The sequence below is a fragment of the Eucyclogobius newberryi genome, unplaced genomic scaffold (genome assembly GCF_026437365.1).
Source record: "Eucyclogobius newberryi isolate DKJ021-1_F unplaced genomic scaffold, fEucNew1.0.hap1 SCAF_8, whole genome shotgun sequence".
Taxonomy (NCBI): Eukaryota; Metazoa; Chordata; class Actinopteri; order Gobiiformes; family Gobiidae; genus Eucyclogobius; species Eucyclogobius newberryi.
The window spans coordinates 10,005,279-10,020,787 of NW_027316500.1; the positions used below are offsets into that span (position 1 = coordinate 10,005,279).

Here is a 15,509-nt window from a genome sequence, read left to right on the forward strand (position 1 = left end):
ATATTGATAACCTTGTAAGTGACAGTGTTTCCTCATCTTTAGTTTACTCATTGATTTATGCGTAATCTTGCTCAGAAAACGCCTTCACCTTCCCCCTATCCCCGCCCACATCCTGTACTTAGTTGGGATTTTATGAGAAATGACGACACAAGTGACACATGTAGAGCTGTCACGATAAAGAGGCGGGGCTTATCAGTTCTTATTATTGAGCTTTTTCAAATCTAAATAGTCGTCTACAATGAATAAAATGTAAACCGATGATCAAATCAAATCAAATCAAATAAATTTATTTTTGTAAGGCCCAAAATCACAACAACAGTTGCCTCTGAGGGCCACAGGGAGAAATGAATCAACAATGTCTGTGGTGGCGATGAAGTCAGACAATGTCTGTGGTGGCGATGAAGTCAGACAATGTCTGTGGTGGCGATGAAGTCAGACAATGTCTGTGGTGGCGAGGGACGATGTCCCAGGGTCCTCTGTCCTTAGACTCTCCTTCTCAGCCAGGAAAAACTACAAAAAAACCTCTTTGGGAAAAAAGCGTAGAAACCTGGAGGAGTTCCAGTGAAGGAGAGATCCGACTCTCACAGACGGACAGACGGACACGAGGAGACTGGAGCTGGACCCACTCTTCAGGCAGATGAGGGACCGACTGAGGCGAGCTGGACCCACTCTTCAGGCAGATGAGGGACCGTCTGAGTCGAGCTGGACCCACTCTTCAGGCAGATGAGGGACCGGCTGAGTCGAGCTGGACCCACTCTTCAGGCAGATGAGGGACCGTCTGAGTCGAGCTGGACCCACTCTTCAGGCAGAAGAGGGACCGACTGAGTCGAGCTGGACCCACTCTTCAGGCAGATGAGGGACCGACTGAGTCGAGCTGGACCCACTCTTCAGGCAGATGAGGGACCGACTGAGGCGAACTGGAGCCACTCTTCAGGCAGAAGAGGGACCGTCGGAGTCGAGCTGGACCCACTCTTCAGGCAGAAGAGGGACCGTCGGAGGCGAGCTGGACCCACTCTTCAGGCAGAAGAGGGACCGTCGGAGGCGAGCTGGACCCACTCTTCAGGCAGATGAGGGACCGACTGAGGCGAACTGGAGCCACTCTTCAGGCAGATGAGGGACCGTCCACACAGGGCAGGGACCACTTCACCAGGGGAGGGGCATCTGGGTCCACAGGTCCTCAGGAGTGAGAGAAAGAAAAGAAGGCGGTGAACAGTTTGCAAGTGGAATCAAAAAATAAATATTGTTTGATAGCATAAGTAGTCAGAAGAAGAAGAGGATAGTGCTCAAGCTGTCATACTTCCCCCAGCATAGTTACTCCTAGGGCAGCGTAGCTGAAGCTGTGGGTTTATCTTTCTGTTCCTAACTACTCTGACCATAAGCGATTTCGAAGAGGAACGTTTTAAGCCTGGACTTAAATGAAGAGACTGTGTCAGCATATTTAACATGGGTCGGGAGCTGATTCCATAACACAGGAGCTTGGTAGCTAAACGCTCTACCTCCTACAGTACTTTTAGAGACTCTTGGCACCACCAGAAGGCCAGCATTCTGAGAGCGAAGAGCTCTGTTTGGATGATATGGTTCTATAGCATCTTTGAGGTCGGATGGGGCCATGTCATTTATGGCTTTGTAGGTCAAGAGTAGAATTTTGAATTTGATTCTAGACTCGACGGGGAGCCAGTGAAGAGACTTCAGCACTGGCGTAATGTGCTCTCTTCTTTTTGTTCCTGTTAGTAATCTTGCTGCTGCATTTTGAACCAGTTGAAAGCTTTTTATGGAGCTTTTAGGACACGCTGCAAGCAGGGAGTTACAGTAGTCTAATCTAGTCGTTACAAATGCATGGATAAGTTTTTCAGCATCACTTTTAGGCAGGATTCTTCTGATTTTGGCGATGTTGCGCAAATGGAAATAGGCTGTTTTACAAGCTTGATTTATATGAGCTTTAAATGAGAGCTCCTGGTCAAATAAGACTCCAAGGTTTCTTACAGTAGAACTGGAGGCTACACTGACATTGTCCAGTGTGACTATCTGCTCAGATAGAGCGTCTCGTAGATGCTTAGGGCCAAGCACAATGACCTCGGTTTTTTCAGGGTTAAGAAGCAGGTAGTTTAGTGTCATCCAGGTTTTTATCTCCTTCACACAAGTACTAAGTCTGTCTACTTGATCGCTCTGATCAGGTTTCATTGATAAATACAGCTGAGTGTCATCTGCATAGCAGTGGAAGTTAATGCCATGCTTTCTGATAATGTTGCCTAATGGTAGCATATAAAGAGTAAACAGAATTGGACCGAGTACCGAACCCTGTGGCACACCGTAAATTACTTTAGAGCTTGGTGAGGAGCTCTGGTTTACATTAACAAATTGGAACCTATCAGATAGATAGGATTTAAACCAGCTGAGGGCTGTTCCTCCAACACCTACATCACATTATAACCTCTGCAGTAGAATGTTGTGGTCAATGGTGTCAAACGCTGCGCTGAGGTCCAACAGAACCAGGATTGAGACCAGTCCATCGTCAGCGGCTAATAACAAATCATTTGTGACTTTAACTAGTGCAGTTTCAGTGCTGTGGTGGGCTCTGAACCCTGACTGGAAAACTTCAAATAAGTTATTGTCCTGCAGGTGGCGACAAAGCTGTTTTACTACAACTTTTTCAAGGATTTTAGAGACGAAGGGAAGATTTGAAATAGGTCTGTAGTTTACCAATAGGTCGGGATCTAGATTAGGCTTTTTCAGAAGAGGTTTAATGACTGCATGTTTGAAGGACTGTGGAACATAGCCACTTTGGAGTGAAGTATTTATTATATTAAGAATAGGGTCTATAATTAGGGGAAGAATGTCTTTGAGGAGTCTGCTTGGAATGGGGTCTAGGACACAAGTTGAGCTTTTAGAGGACATAATGGCTGAAGTTATCTCTGCTTGATCAACAGCTGTGAACCTTTCTAGGTTTACAGGTGGATTTATATGGGACGTTAGATTTACAGCTTATGATCTGTTTATGTTAAAGTTCAATACTCAGTACCTAAAAAAAACACAATACGTCTCCTTTAATGCCGTACTGTGGAGCATTCTGGCAAAGCATGTCACACGGTGCACCTTTCAATCTAAATATTTCTGAGCCCCGACATTAAAACACAAATATGGCTTAAAAAAGCTCAAATAAAGTCCAAAACAGCCTGTGTTGCTGGTTCTTTTCCGCGGGCATGTCTCCTGAGCTCTCTTGCCTGTCCTACCGAGTGAATGGCATGGCCTTTGACTTTAATGCCAAACCACAGGCCGGCATGTTTCTGCTCCTCCTCCAGCCACCCTATGCGTTTCCAATGGGACCGCTGTTTTTGTCTATGTACAGTATGTTACGGTGCCAATGTCTGGCAGAGCAGTGTCTATAGACTGCGCTCAGACTTCTATCATTTCTCCTTTTTGTTGAATTTTGGAAGAAAAAGCACACGTCAAATCCCCTTTTCCTTTAAATGTTAGATATTATTATTATTATTCTAGCGATTGCTAATTTTTACAATGAATTGTTATGATCGTTCTTATTATTATTGTTATTCTGAGTAGTAATATTGACTATTTGTTGCGCAGCACTGACAGCTACATGACGTGTTGCGCTACGAGCTTGTACGATACTTAGAACGAGACATATTTATAAATACATGCAATTATTGATACTATCCGATATTTTTAAAAAACAGTGGTAAGGGTCGGTTTGTGTCACGCGGAATGAGATCTGGGCGTTCTGAAGGGAAATCTCCTCATGGCACATGAAAAGCCATTACTGGACGGCTGCGTTCACACTGACGGCGAATGTGGCTCCTGTTCGACCTTGTTCTGACAAAAGGACAAATATGAACCGCGCAAGGCCAATAATAAGGTGCTTTTAGGCTGTTGAAACAGGTTACTATAGTGATTGGATTGATTGATTGATTGATTGCAGTTAGATGTCATGTTCTGTATGAAAGACCTTTTATTTTTACGTATAAATTGCACTTACTCCACTGTCTGACTGCTATTAACCCCTGTTTCCGTTGTAGTTTCCTATTAAGGGTTAAGCGGGACTTTAATTTATTTCAGTGGAGAACTAAAGAAAAGTAAAGTCAATGCACCTTTTCTCTGGGTGGCTTTAAAACAACTTTATTGTCTATATATTTATCTTATTTGCAACATCGACAGCCTTTTGCAAGGAGGAACAATTACATACTTATTGAAAAAAGTGGATAGAAACATAGACTTTAAGCAAGATTAAACAAAAAAACAGCATTCATTCCTAATTCACTCAATGTTCCAACCGTAATTCTCGATTGTTCTTTTATAATATGTAAAAAAAGCTATCGGAAAACACCAGTGCAAAACTTAAATTCACACAATTCAAAAGTCAATTCAATGTTTTCTTCATACATTTCAATACAACTAAACCAATGACTGTGAGATGTCAAAATTAATGCTCACAAAAATGCATGGACAGTCCTAATTATTTGAACAAAATCTTGCCTCTGATACAAAAGATAACAACAGAATCATTACTGACGCCTTGCGGTTGCACGTAGACAGTTTCTCCTGCTCAGATTACATTCATCTTCATCAGAATTTGATTAATTATATGTTCAGGATCAGGAGAAGTAGATAAAATAGTGGATAAAATGACTGAAACACAAGGTCTGAGGGAGAAAGGACCATCCGTGTCATTGTTTCAGCTCATTACAATTACAAATGTACAAACATATTCTCATACTTAAGTCCTCCGAGGTGAAAAACACGAACACAATGTCCACGTGATGTGAAAGTGTGATATTACTGCGCCTTGTGCAGTGTGGACGCAGCCTCGGCTCGCTGCTCTGTGTTTCCTGAGAGAAAACAGAGCTCTGGCCTCCACATGAAGACGGTGCCAAATGAGAAACTTAACGCTACAGATGAATATTGCATGGATTTATTTCTATCTATATCAGAGACTATATGGTGGGATATCGACTTCTGGGTGCTACGCTGGACATGTCCTCGCCGGAGTCCCAGTGCAGTGTGTAATGGATAATGTTATTATTGTTTTAGGGATAAAACAGCATTTAAATATCGCAGGCTTTGTAAATCAAATGAATTAAAGGAAACAGCAACCCACTTCTGTCTCTATTGACTTTTTTATCATGGAGTTCTTCTGTCTGGGATTGTGATTGACATTAAGCTACACTCAAAGGTGCGCTGAGTAACCTTTGGGCATGTCTCCATGGGGATTTTATTGTTTTATCACCTAAAATCACACAGCAAAAAATATGTTTCTATTCCAGATGTCTTGATTTCAGGATATTAACCTTGATTCCAGATGTTTTGACACATTTAATATTCATTTTATGGTCCATTTTACTGTTTCTTCTTACTTCAAGCCAAATAATTTTCCAATAGGAACATTTTCTTACTCCGCTTTAAGCAAGTCAGAAATGCCTTTAAAGCAGTGAAATATTCTATGTCACATGAGCAATTAAATCCCATCCAGTCAAAACGACTCTAATCTATATTAAAACAATCTGAATTTCATTTGTCTTTGTCATTTAGGCTAGTCATGTTTTGCAGTGATACTTTGAAAACCATGCAGGACGCCTCTCTCCACAGATCCTACTTGTAACTTATGGTGGTGCTTCTTTGTTGTCTCCACGGTGACAGATACGTATAGGGCCATGAAATATTCTTGTTAAAGCAGTAACATGTCCACAAAGACAAGCAGGTGGTGGACCCCTGACCATCGCAAACACTACATGAGGACTAAAGTGACACATGGACAATCCTTAACTGAATAAGAATACGAAAAGGCCTTTGACTGATATAATACACTTCATTTCCACTGCAGACTTTGATCAGACTTTGATCAGGCTTTGATCAGACTTTGATCAGACTTTGATCAGACTTTGATCAGACTTTGATCAGACTTTCATCAGACTTTCATCAGACTTTCATCAGACTTTCATCAGACTTTGATCAGACTTTGATCAGACTTTGCCTTCTCTGTGTTCGTCTCATCTTTATATAGTCTCTGGCTCTGTGATGTCCGTGTATTTGATTTCCTTTTATTGTTTCAAACCATTTTCAATATTTCATTAAATACATGTTAATGCTTTTTGTTCATTATTTTAGTTACAATTTCTTTTTTCATTTAGTTTTGTTTTGAAGCTTTTAAAACTGTCCATAAAATGTGCTACATACAGCACATATTTTACATTACCGTATTTTCCAGACTATAAGTCGCACTGGAGTATAAGTATAAAAATGCATAAATAGAGAAGAAATAAACATATGTAAGTTGCACTGGAGTATGAAATGCAGTTGCAAGTGTGAAAATAATAAATAATATCACATATAAGTCGCTCCGGAGTATATAAGTATAAATATAAGTATAAATTGCACCCCGGCCAAAACTATGAAAAAAGGTACGACTTATAGTCCGGAAAATACAGTAATTTTTACTTTATTCAACATATTTCTATTTAGTTTATATAACATTTTCTTGATTGTTTCATGAAGTTATTACACTTATATTACACTGTCACACGCTCTTAATAAAGTCACACCACCATTGCTTTTGAAGTGATAACATAGCCAATAATATAAACCCCATTTTAAAAACATAAAAATTGACACACAAAACAACAATATTTATCCATATAGAGCACATAATCATAGAACTCTTCAAACTGCTGTAGTGTGTTTGGTGTGCGCTGGAGACCTCCTGTGGCTGAACTCCACATCTGTCACTCACGTACAGGTTTAACCCAGGGATTAGCATTAGTATAAACATCAGCGCGACATTTGTAGACAAAAAGCAAACATGTACGAGCGCGGAACCACTGCGGGTTGTTTTGATAGGCAGTGATGATATTAACATGGAAATGGAGTGAAAGCGGTGAAGCGCGCCGGCCGCCTCACCTGGGAGTAAACCTGAGTCAGAGCTTAGTCGAGTCTGACAGCTCACACCAACACTGATCATAATGTGTTTCTGTCACGACCACTCTGAATAAATACAGATTATGGACTGTGTATTGAATAAAAAGCAGATGGACCAGGGGTGTCCACACCCTTTTGCATATTGAACACACAAACACAAAGCAGAAAGCCACAGACCGGTGTAAATCATATGTACAGGTAATAATGTGAGGTTTGACCATGTGACCACGCCGTTTAAGGCTTTGGACCAACATGATGTGTCACAGCAAAACAATGTCATGATTTTGGATTTTTAGGTGCTTGCTGTTAAAGATGTAAAGATTATTAAAGAGTAATCGATAATCAAGATTAATAATAATAATAATAAATCTTTTATTTATATAGCGCTTTTCAGGGACCCAAAGACGCTTTGACATATACAAAAAGGGGGGGGGGGCATTTACAGACAGGGGGGGACATTAGGTCACATTATAATAAGAAATGTAAATTATAATTGTGACCATTTCATTTTAGAAGCAAATCTATCGTCTAAAAATGCATCTAAATGGAAAGCAGATCTGTGTAGAGTTTGCATGTTTCTCCCTGTGCCGTGTCTGGGTGGGTTTCCTCCGGGCTCCGGTTTCCCCCCCATCCACCCAAAACATGCACAAAAGCTACAGCGGTCAAGACCACGCCAAGCACAGAGATCGTTAGACGAGTCCCCGGGAGCTGCAGCGACCTCTGCTCTGACCACTGAGGAGACGCCCCCAGAGGCATTAACGGGTACTTCACATGCAGAGGACACATTTTTCCTACGGGGACAATAAAGTGCACCTTCACTGTGGCCTTAAAGCTGGCCATAAACCTGAGGAATAACGACATGGCGATGAAAGAAGATGAGAGGTGGTTCGGTCATGATCTGGTCTTGATACTCGTGGTGTTTTTCACTATAATCGTAAAAATAAAATGCTTCTTCAAGTTCTGTTTTTCCTTCTTCACTTAAACTTATTTGCTTTTAGTCTTGATTTGATAATCCAATTTGTATTTCTTTATATGTTTTCATTTGTTTCCATGAGGAGCAAGACGACAGTGACAAATCTTATATCATAACTTATATAGCACAAAGGAACTGTGTAACTTTCCTGGTGGAGGGTGCGTCACAAGCTTGTTTTGCCTGGAATGTTAATCTCCATGGAAACAGGAGAGACCAAACCAAGTCACAGGTCAGATCTGTGGACAGGTGATGCTGCTTACACAACGCTTGTAATTGTTTTTGAGCCATAAAAACGCTTGTAATGGAATAAATCCTTGATGGATATACATTTCATGCAAAGGGCGACTTTGAAACATGCCAGCAAAGCAATAACATCTCCATGGAGACAAGCAAGTTGCACAGTGCACTTTAAGCAGCACCAGCGGGAGAATTGTTTTCAGACCATCTCTTCATTTCGCGGTGTATTTACTTGTCCTGCAGTGGCTTTTCTCTGCACGTGTGAAAAATACACTCTACATTGTCCCCAGTGAATGAATTACACAGCGATGTCTCTAATGATCCTCAAGAGAAGTAATAATGATGGGATCATATCATATTTTTATATGATCTATCTCAATAGAAATGTCGACAAAAAGATTAAAATGACCCAAATTCACGTTATGAAGAGAAGCCATTATTTAAATGAGAAAATGTCTGTTTTGCATTCGCACTGATCATGTCATTAATGACTCGATTGCTTTGTTCTGTTTCTTTCATTTTAGCTGTGGATTGTTTGTTGCGATCAGTTAAATTACACGCTTTTTACGTAGATGTTTAATAAATTGTTGTAGTACAAATATGAAAATATGAGACCTCTGATAGGCATGGCGTGTATCAGAATGAAAATACAGTTAGTCCGATCTGTTTATCCTAAATGTAAAATCCTGACGGTTGTGTAAGGTACAAATTACAACCTGAAAAACGAGATGTATACGATATATATGTATGAAGTCGTGCGCTGGACGTCTGCGGGCAAAGGAAGCAGAGGAGATGCAATGCGGCGCAATGAAAGAAACATAAATAAAAACAAGAAGGAAAAAAAAAGCGTTGGATAGGCAGAAGCTGACGCCGCGAGAGGAAGTCATAAATATGCTACTAAACAGATTTTTCCTTTTCAAATAAAGAGAATGTGCGTTTGCAGCGATGTAAATCTGTGTAATGAGGAGGTCTGAGAAAACAATTATGTAACGATCAAGATAAGAAGGCCGCATCGTGCCGCCGGGGGTAAAGAGGTATTAAGATAAAAAAGGAAACGACAAAAATTAAGGGGAAAAATAGCAAGGACGGATGTAAACAAGTCGTAAATGAGTGGATTCTCTTCGTTTGCGGCGCTTCTTTCTGCCGTTTGTCCCATTAAAAGAAGTTGATGGAGCTGCGGATTTGTTAAGTGTGACATTGTATCAGCTTGATTGGGTCCGAACGCGCATAAACAGCAGAAACACGGACCTCCTGATGAAGTAAAGATGCGTCAGGGGGACATAAAAGGTGACATGCTAAATTAAATGAATGGCTAGCTTTAAATTATTCTTTAATTGTTACCACCACACTGTATTTTTTGATACGTTAATTACAGTATTTTCCGGACAATAAGTTGCACCTTTTTTCATAGTTTTGGCCAGGGTGCGACTTATATTTATCTTTATACTTATATACTTATACCCCGAAGTGACTTATATGTGATATTATTTGTTATTTTCAAACTTGCAACCGCATCTCATACTCCAGTGCCACTTATATGTTTTTTTCTTCTCTATTGTGCATTTTTTGGCTGGTGCGACTTATACTCCAGTGCGACTTATAGTCCAGAACATACGGTAATAACGTATAACTTCTCTCTGCTGCTCACCGTATGTAAAAACATCCTCCACACAGGAAAATCAGAGCATTCTTTTATTATTTCTGTGCAGTAAAGTTTAAAACGACATTGCACAACGCCAGCAGGAGGCTCACATCTGATAATAAGACTGAAGAGAAAGTACAGACGTCATCACTGTGTTTTTTATGTATCTACAAGTTATTTTTTCAGTGTAAAATCCTAAATTGCTAAGCTAAATTAACAAAACCATAATTGCATAGCTTCATTTGGTGCTAGTTTTGCAATATTGCTGTATATATTGAATTTAACTTTCTAGTATTCTTGTACATATTTTCTTTTGCGTGCCCTCATCTTAGCATAGTCTACACATATATTTTACTATTATTATTCATTGTTTTGAGACTTTTCTCCCTCTGTTATTTGTTTTTTCTCCCCACTTCATTCAAAATGCACAAAGTTCTTGGTTCGATTTATGGACATGTGATAAACTTTTTATTCCTCTCATTCTGTTTACACGTTTAAAGCTCTTTGGTCGAAAACCGCTCAGTCCAGCGTTATTTTAATGTGGCAATAAAATGAAAAAATACAGGCCACTGCAGTGCTCACCAAATGTGTGGATCTTATACTATACTTTATGTGAGCGAAAGTTTTCCAAATCTCATAAAAATATAACTTTATGGCTGTAAAAAAGTGATTTAGCTTAGTTTAATGCCTCAACGTTTGAGGGCAGCAAGATGTGCACGAGCTTTAGGCTAAATGTATTATTTAGTATTTAGCATCTGATGTGTTTAGTGTTGGTGGAAGCACCTTCACCTCATGGCCTTTGTGTAACACATGGCAGCTGAATATAAAACAAAGTAATTCATTTTTATATCAGAAGTTCAACAAAGTGGCACGAAAAAGTAAATTTCATGTCCTCACTTGGGATTGCAAAGTCTTTTAAAGGTGAGACGGACTATTCCCTTGATTTGCAGCTGTACATTGAGGTTTGACTCAACAGCAGCAAAAAGAGCCAGGTTCTGTGGGAATGTCTGCAGGGAAACACTACTGCAGTTATAGGTGTATAAAACACAATTATATAGAAGGCGCTCGCCTTTCTCGCAACATATGGAGGTTAAGAAGCCAATAGCCTTTTCCAGTTTCCAGAGTGGGAACAATTTAAGTGAATAAAATTCACAAACTTGGAATTAGCTTTCAGTCATATGAGTAATAAAATGTTAGAAATAAACTAAATTAGCAATTTATCACCGGCTAGAATAAAATTAAATAAAGAAACTATATCTAGGCCTTTGCATAAACTTTCTTCATGACTTAAAAACTGCAGCAAAAAAGACACAAAAAACCTTAATTAATTGCTGTTTAATTTTGTATAAAGATGTCTTGATCTTGGCTTGTAAAATTCAGTACAGATGTTGACACACACACACACACACACACACACACACACACACACACACACGAACAAACAAACAAACAAACAAACAAACAAACAAACAAACAAACACATGTTTAATCAAATACAATTATGTATACAATTTTCTAATAAATAAATAAAATGTATAAATTATTCTGTGTACAACTTTACCCATGACTAAAACAACTCTTGCAATTGGTTGGAGCGCCCGGGACTACATTTCCCAGACGGCACCGCGGCAGGATTTCCTGCCCTCCCATTGGTCCGTCTCTCTCGCTGGCGGAGGCAGACATGAGGCAGAGCTGAGCGTCCGGGAGCAGAGCTGCTGAAATGAGGCGTCCACACGGAGGAGCTCAGACCGCACACGGGCTCTCACTGGCGGCTACAGAGACGAGGCTCCTCCGGCTCCTCCGGCTCCTCCGGCTCCTCCAGGCTGCTCCCGCCGACCGAAGAGGCTGTCCATGCGGAGGCTAGCGCTCACTCTGCTGCTGCCCTGTGCCGTCGCCCTCCTGGTGCACTTGTGGTTGGTCCAACGACGCTCCGCAGACCCGCTGGACAGCAACACAACCTCGGGTACTTTTTCTACCGCTTCCCCCCCCGGAGACAACTTTGTTCCACCGGCATGAATCCCGCAGCTTTTACACATCGGACTTGGCTCACTTTCTGTGCGCGCGCGGCTACGGCTCTGGCTAACTTTGCGCGCACGTCTTCTTCTCTTTTCTGTTCGTCCGTTCGTTTGTCGCGTGCGTGTGGCGGTGGTTGGGTTGCGGCCGGGAACAGGTAGTTGACCCGCAGCGTCTCTCTCCAGTTGCGCTCGACGTAGCCGCGTGTGGCGCCTTCTTTTCCCCGGCGCTACTGATGAAATGTGACGGTTCAGACGCGCTGGGCGTTGGTGGCGGATCAACGTCAAGTTAAGCTCTTTTTGTGTTGTTTTATTTTGTGTTTGACTCCATCTGCTGCTGACTCTTCATCACTTCTCCAGCCCACAGATCATTTCATATTCTTGCAGACGCGTGTAGTTTTTTTTTTTTAGTTTATTTGATCCATGAAGATATTCCCTTTGATCAATTATGCAGCTTGTTTGGCGCTAAAGCTCTGCGGCCAAGTGTTTTTCACCATTCGGACATTTACATATTGGCATTCGACACGTTTAATAATAATAATTGAGTTTTTGCTCGTTGTCTGGTGTGTGTTTAATTGTCTGGGAAACACTAGTAGGATCGTCTGACTCTATGGACAGCATGCATAAGCCATGGGTTAAATGCTAATTGTATTGTTGGAAATAATTGCTTTTTGCGTCTGTGTTTTCCACATACTTTAAAATTATTCAAGGGCACCGTATTTGCCAAGTGAGGAGGAGGATGAAGAAGAAGAAGAAGCAGTTGATGATAATTAAAGGCAGAGGTGGTGTTTTCTCTTTGACAGCACTAGTCAATTGTTGCGTGGCAGTGTTTTATTACATATATAAACTCAAATGATTCCAGTAGAGGCGGGGGATGTATTGGAAAATGGATATTGTTGCATTATTATCTTGGTGTTGTGCAATATTAGAATATATTACAATAAAAATGACCTAAAAATATGTAGTGTAATCTCCCAAACACGGGTAAACGGTGATTTTTCTGCCATTTTGTGCTTTGATTCCATTTATTGAGTGATGTAGGACTTGGAAATAGGCTAAGATGTCCCCCCCCACATATTGATGCGCCTTCATCTTTGTTTCAACAAGTCAGACCTTTTAACTAAACCTCAGCTTAAAAAACAAATGAATGTTTTCCATGTGTTCAGAGACGTTTTAAAATAAAAAAAAATCAATTCTCTTCTGAACTTTGCTCTAAATCGTACGTTTTAGCCGCCAAATGATCATCTGTAGACCTGTTGATTAAAAATACCCACGCCAATAATTAAGATCTGCAACCGATTTCATCAAGATTCGAGTTTTGATTTGATTTGCTGCCCACCAATCATACGCTCTTGTTTGCTTTGACATTAAATTCAGTCGGAACAGATATCGCATTTCACTGTATCTTCACCTTGTTGTCTTTGAGTGTAGAGTGACAGTTGGTGCTTTAAACCTCCACTGATGCAGAAGACGGAGCCGGAGCTTGTACGAAAGCAGATGTCATATGTATTTCATAGGTGATGATGAATATTCATTTGCAGCTGATCTGGTGCTTATTATGAAGTATTATTCTGTGATAGATGTTCACTTGTTGTGGTGCATTGTGGCTTAGCCGTTTGTCAGTTTCTGCACCTCATCGAGCCTCATTCAACAAGCGTAACATTGACTAGAGCGAAGATCGATTGTCTCTTCATGGCAACAGCTGGTTAGAGGGTGGGACTTTTTCTATTTTGTCCTCAACACTGATGTATTGGAGGCAGGAGAAACGTGTTGGTGCTGAATGGTTTCGATGTTCTCTCAAACTAGCTTTTCTGGGGCAAGCAAATTCTCCAGCTTCTGAAAGTAAAACAATTCAATAATATACTTAAAGGGGCACTATGAAGCATTTCTGTTGGATGGTCAGAAGTGTGTTTGCTTAGAATGTTTCATGATATGGCATTACAAGCAGGGAAGTTTCATGTCAGAGGCCTCATTTATAAAGGAATGCTGAGTGCGCCCCTAGTGGCCACAAGAAGCACACGCCACACAAACGTCTGATTTATAAAACACTGCGTGCGCTGTCCGTCCCAGGCACGGGACAGAAGGGGAAGAGGCATGCAGTCAAAGGATTTATCACAAATGCAGATAAAACTGACTCCAGGAGTTTAATGCCATACAGTGGACTGCCCTTTGTCACCGGTTCTGTTCATAATTTTTATGGACAGAATTTCTAGGCGCAGTCAGGGGTCAGAGGTTGTCCGGTTTGGGGACCACAGGATTCCATCTCTGCTGTTTGCAGACAATGTTGTCCTGATGGCTCCATTAAACCCGGACCTGCAACATGCACTGGGACGGTTTGCAGCCGAGTGTGAAGCGGCTGGGATGAGAATCAGCACCTCCAAATCCGAGGCCATGGTTCTCGACCGGAAAAAGGTGGCTTGTAGGGATGCGTACCGCTCTGCAGGACCGGATCCAGACTTGTAAAAACGTTTCGGTTCAGGTCCCAAAAAAAACGAAACCCCGGTGATTCGGTTCTGGACTCATTAAAAATCTACCACTCACATTCTATATCCTTTACGTTCTAGAATCTAAACCATCCTAAACCTTCCATAGATCGCGAAATTCGCGCTAGAAAAGACGTAAACACTGACATCGCTGTCAGTGGCACACCCGGAGCATCGGCGACGCACGCGTCTTCCGCGCGGCAGAAGTTGAAGCCGGCGCAATGAGTTTAAAGACTCGAGAGACCGAACATTGAGGCAGCTGTAAGATCACTGACTTTAATTGAATCTTTTTAAGCCGCCGCGTGCGTCGCCGCTTGTGTCGCTCCGTGAGTTAGTTTAAGACGCATGTTAAAGGAGCGGGTTGTGCTTTTGGGTTGGGTGTAAATATTGTAACTTCTCGCTCAGATCAGTAATGCTGGTTTAGTGCTCACAATTTGTCACTTTATTTCTTGAACAGAGTTGGTTAATGTTGATGGAACAGGAACATCAAAAACTACCTCGTTTCCTGAGCCCGCTCTTAGCTCCGCCCCAGAAACCGCATGCACTAAAGACTAGGGTCGCTACAATATGAATAAAATGGAGGAGCAGCGGCTCTACTCCGAGCTCCCCCCGTGTGGCCGAGCTCCTCACCTTATCTCTAAGGGAGCGCCCAGCCACAAGGCGGAGGAAACTCATTTCGACCGCTTGTATTCGCAATCTTGTTCTTTCGGTCACTACCCAAAGCTCATGACCATAGGTGAGGGTAGGAACGTAGACCGACCGGTAAATCGAGAGCTTTGCCTTTCGGCTCAGCTCCCTCTTTACCACAACGGTCCGATGCAGCGACTGCATCACTGCAGCCTCTGCACCAATCCGCCTGTCGATCTCACGCTCCATCCTTCCCTCACTCGTGAACAAGACCCCGAGATACTTGAACTCCTCCACTTGGGGCAAGGACACCCCACCCACCTGAATAGGGCAAGCCACCTTTTTCCGGTCGAGAACCATGGCCTTGGATTTGGAAGTGCTGATTCTCATCCCAGCCGCTTCACACTCGGCTGCAAACCGTCCCAGTGCATGTTGCAGGTCCGGGTTTGATGGAGCTATCAGGACAACATCGTCTGCAAACAGCAGAGATGGAATCCTGTGGTCCCCAAACCGGACTCTGCCACCGAGGAGTTTGCGAACAACCTCAGTGACTTCAGCTTGGGTGATGGATGAGCCAGCCTCTGAGTCCCCGGTCTCTATTTCCTCTTCGG

At 41.9% G+C, this 15,509-nt stretch overlaps 1 protein-coding gene and 1 long non-coding RNA gene across 2 annotated transcripts in view; both read left to right on the plus strand.

Moving 5' to 3' along the window:
• Positions 1-2,833: 2,833 nt before the first annotated feature.
• LOC140351425 (uncharacterized) lies at positions 2,834-5,109 on the plus strand. Its single transcript, XR_011925361.1, has 2 exons — positions 2,834-4,382; positions 4,427-5,109. It is a non-coding gene; the product is annotated as an uncharacterized lncRNA (long non-coding RNA).
• Positions 5,110-11,426: 6,317 nt separating this feature from the next.
• Positions 11,427-15,509, plus strand: part of b3galnt2 (beta-1,3-N-acetylgalactosaminyltransferase 2) — a 45,052-nt gene continuing 40,969 nt past the window's right edge. Inside the window, exon 1 of the mRNA XM_072437076.1 lies at positions 11,427-11,739. Coding sequence (XP_072293177.1) covers positions 11,628-11,739 — 112 coding nt within the window. The 5' untranslated portion in view covers positions 11,427-11,627. The remainder of the gene's footprint in view (positions 11,740-15,509) is intronic.